The sequence below is a fragment of the Passer montanus genome, unplaced genomic scaffold (assembly GCF_014805655.1).
Source record: "Passer montanus isolate IOZ18808 unplaced genomic scaffold, ASM1480565v1 scaffold700, whole genome shotgun sequence".
NCBI classification, from domain to species: domain Eukaryota; kingdom Metazoa; phylum Chordata; class Aves; order Passeriformes; family Passeridae; genus Passer; species Passer montanus.
Window position 1 is genome coordinate 8,991 of NW_024372149.1, and position 3,206 is coordinate 12,196.

General features: G+C 62.6%; 1 protein-coding gene across 1 annotated transcript in view; it reads right to left on the minus strand.

Moving 5' to 3' along the window:
* Positions 1–3,171, minus strand: part of LOC120512156 (protein SMG9-like) — a gene marked incomplete at its 3' end in the record, with an annotated part of 8,991 nt that extends 5,820 nt beyond the window's left edge. Inside the window, exons 1-6 of the mRNA XM_039730162.1 lie at positions 3,126–3,171; positions 2,958–3,083; positions 2,228–2,299; positions 1,878–2,118; positions 1,132–1,229; positions 853–990 (exon numbers count right to left, since the gene is read on the minus strand). Of these exons, the coding sequence (XP_039586096.1) occupies positions 853–990; positions 1,132–1,229; positions 1,878–2,118; positions 2,228–2,299; positions 2,958–3,047 (639 nt within the window). The remainder of the gene's footprint in view (positions 1–852; positions 991–1,131; positions 1,230–1,877; positions 2,119–2,227; positions 2,300–2,957; positions 3,084–3,125) is intronic.
* Between the last annotated feature and the right edge of the window lie 35 nt (positions 3,172–3,206).

Sequence of the window (3,206 nt, forward strand, 5' to 3'; positions counted from 1 at the left end):
ACCAGTATGGACCAGTATAAACCAGTACGGACCAGTATGGACCAGTTAGGGACCGGTATGGACCAGTTAGGGACCAGTACGGACCAGTATGGACCAGTACGGACCAGTACAAACCAGTTAGAGACAAATATAAACCAGTATGGACCAGTATAAACCAGTACAGAGTGATTATGGACCAGTATAAACCAGTTAGGGACAAGTATAAACCAGTATGGACCAGTATGGACCAGTTAGGGACCAGTACGGACCAGTATGGACCAGTATGGACCAGTTAGGGACCAGTACGGACCAGTATGGACCAGTATGGACCAGTTAGGGACCAGTACGGACCAGTATGGACCAGTATGGACCAGTTAGGGACCAGTACGGACCAGTATGGACCAGTATGGACCAGTTAGGGACCAGTACGGACCAGTATGGACCAGTATGGACCAGTTAGGGACCAGTACGGACCAGTATGGACCAGTATGGACCAGTTAGGGACCAGTACGGACCAGTATGGACCAGTACGGACCAGTATAAACCAGTTAGGGACAAGTATAAACCAGTATGGACCAGCACGGAGTGATTATGGACCAGTATGGACCAGTATGGACCAGTACGGAGTGATTATGGACCAGTATGGACTGGTATAAACCGGTATGGAGTGACATAAACCAGTATGGACCAGTATGGAGTGATGTAAACCAGTATAAACCAGTATGGACCAGTATAAACCAGTATGGACCAGTAACCCATCCTAGTAACCCCAAACCCCTCCCAGTATGGCCCAGTCCCTCCCAGTCCATCCCAGTCCCTCCCAGTTCAATCCCAGTCCCCTCCCAGTCCCTCCCAGTCCCTCCCAGTCCCCCCCAGTCCCTCCCAGTCCCCCCAGTACCGCGGGTCCTCCTCGGGCTGGTTCCCGGCCAGCAGCGACATCACCGTGGATTTCCCGGTGCCCTGCAGCCCCAGCGCCCCCACCACCAGCACGTCCGTCTGCTCCAGCAGGAACTGGGATATACTGGGAGTCACTGGGAGGGGCCTGGCCCCGCCCCCGGCCACGCCCACCCTGCCAGAGCCACGCCCAACCCACTAAGCCCCGCCCTCATCCCATTCAGCACAAACCCGCCCACCCCGGGAAGCCCCGCCCACCTCGAGGGCGCTGTCGCACCAGTTCATCTGCTCGTCCACCAGTTTGATGCTGGTTTTCATCTTCTCGGGCGCCGCCAGCCGCGCCTGCGCCTGCGCCGCTGGGGGCGGGGCCGGGGGGACACGCCCACGTCAGGGACACGCCCACAAGGCCGCAAAACCCCACCCATTGTTGGTAATCAGCAGTTCGGCCACGCCCCCCCGGGAAACTCCGCCCACTTTCTCAACCCCCAGGATTGACTGGAATGTTGTAGCCACGCCCACAAGGTGTGGCCACGCCCATGTGGTCGCACCCATCGTGGCCACGCCCCCAACCCAAACCACGCCCCTTTCTCCCACATAATTCCCATTGTTTTAATATTTAGCCACACCCACAAGCTGTGGCCACGCCCACAGCGGCCACACCCAAATGTGGGCACGCCCCCAGCTTAAGCCACGCCCCTTTTGACACGCAACCCACCTCATTTTCATATTTTAGCCCCACCCACAATGGCCACACCCACAGGGGCCTCACCCAGTCATGGCCACGCCCACCAGTGAAACCACGCCCCTTTCCTACAGCCAATAACAATTTAGCTCCGCCCACAATGGCCACGCCCACATCAGCCACACCCACCCCAAGCCACGCCCATCCCCATAAACCCCTTAATTAGTTCGATTTAGCCCCGCCCACTGAATAAACCACGCCCATTTTAGCCCCTCCCACCTCCCGCGCTCTGGCCCCGCCCCCTTAAGCCCCGCCCACTCACGGTCCAGCGCGGCGGGCGGGGCCAAGCCCCGGCTGTGCAGTTGATAGACGGGCTGGGTGGGGCGTGGCCCCTCCCTCTCGGTGGGCGGGGCCTGCGCCGGCCCCTCCCCCGCCGCCGCCGAGGCCACGCCCCCTCCGCGCCCCTCCTCCCCCCGCGCCTTCATCAGCACGATGGGCGGGGCCGGCGCGGGAGGGGGCGGGGCTTGCACCGGCCCCGCCTTGGGGGCGGCCGGAGGCGCCTGCTGCGGGGAGATGACGTCATGGGGCGTGGCCGCAATGAGTGGGAGGAGTCACGGCTGGTTTTAGGAGTGGCCACGCCCCCTTTGTTGGCGGCCACGCCCCCCGGCTCACCCGCTCGGCCGGGGGCTTGGCCAGGATGATTGGCGTCTTCTGCAGGGGCCCCGCTGGCTCCTCCCCCTGCTCCTGTGGGCGGGGCGAGGTCAGTGAGGCCACGCCCACAACGCTCACACACAGCCACGCCCACCCAGTATAGCCCCGCCCCCTTCCTGGCCTCTCATTGGTCATTATTTGTATCTTGGCCACGCCCACACCCTTAAAAGCCACGCCCCCACATTGCAGCCATGCAACTGTCAATCAATCCCAAGCCCCGCCCTCACACCGCCAATGTCAATCATCTGCAAGCCACGCCCCACATCCTGCCCTGCCCCCACTCTCTCGCTGTCAATCATACCATGCCCCGCCCTCTCCCACATTGGCTCCTCCCACCGCAAGCCCCGCCCCTGCTTCCATCCCCTCACAACCGCTGTCAATCATTATAAAGCCCCGCCTCACCACCGCACCCACAATGGCTGTCAATCAATATTAAGCCCCGCCCCCAGGACTCCCATCCCCTCAGAACTGCTGTCAATCATTATCAAGCCCCGCCCCACCACTGCTCCCACAAAGTGCTGTCAATCAATATTAAGCCCCGCCCCCAGCATGCCCATCCCCTCACAACCACTGTCAATCAACCCCAAGCCCCGCCCCCCCTCCACTCCCATCCCCTCACACCCGCTGTCAATCAACCCCAAGCCCCTCCCGCCTCACCCTTAGCCCCGCCCCCTCCCTTAGCCCCGCCCACCCTCCTCTCTCCACCTCCCTCCGTTTCCTTCTCTCGGTTCCAGCAGCGGCGCCGCGCGCCGGGGGCGGGGCTTTGGCCGGAGTCCGACATGGCGGCGGCACCGGGGCCCGGGCGGCTCCTGAGGGGTCCCGGAGAGGTTCGGGAGGGTCCCGGTGGCTCCGGAGGGGCTCCCGGAGGGTCCCGGGGTGGTTCGGGAGGGTCCCGGTGGCTCCGGAGGGGCTCCCGGAGAGGTTCCGGGGGGGTTTAAGG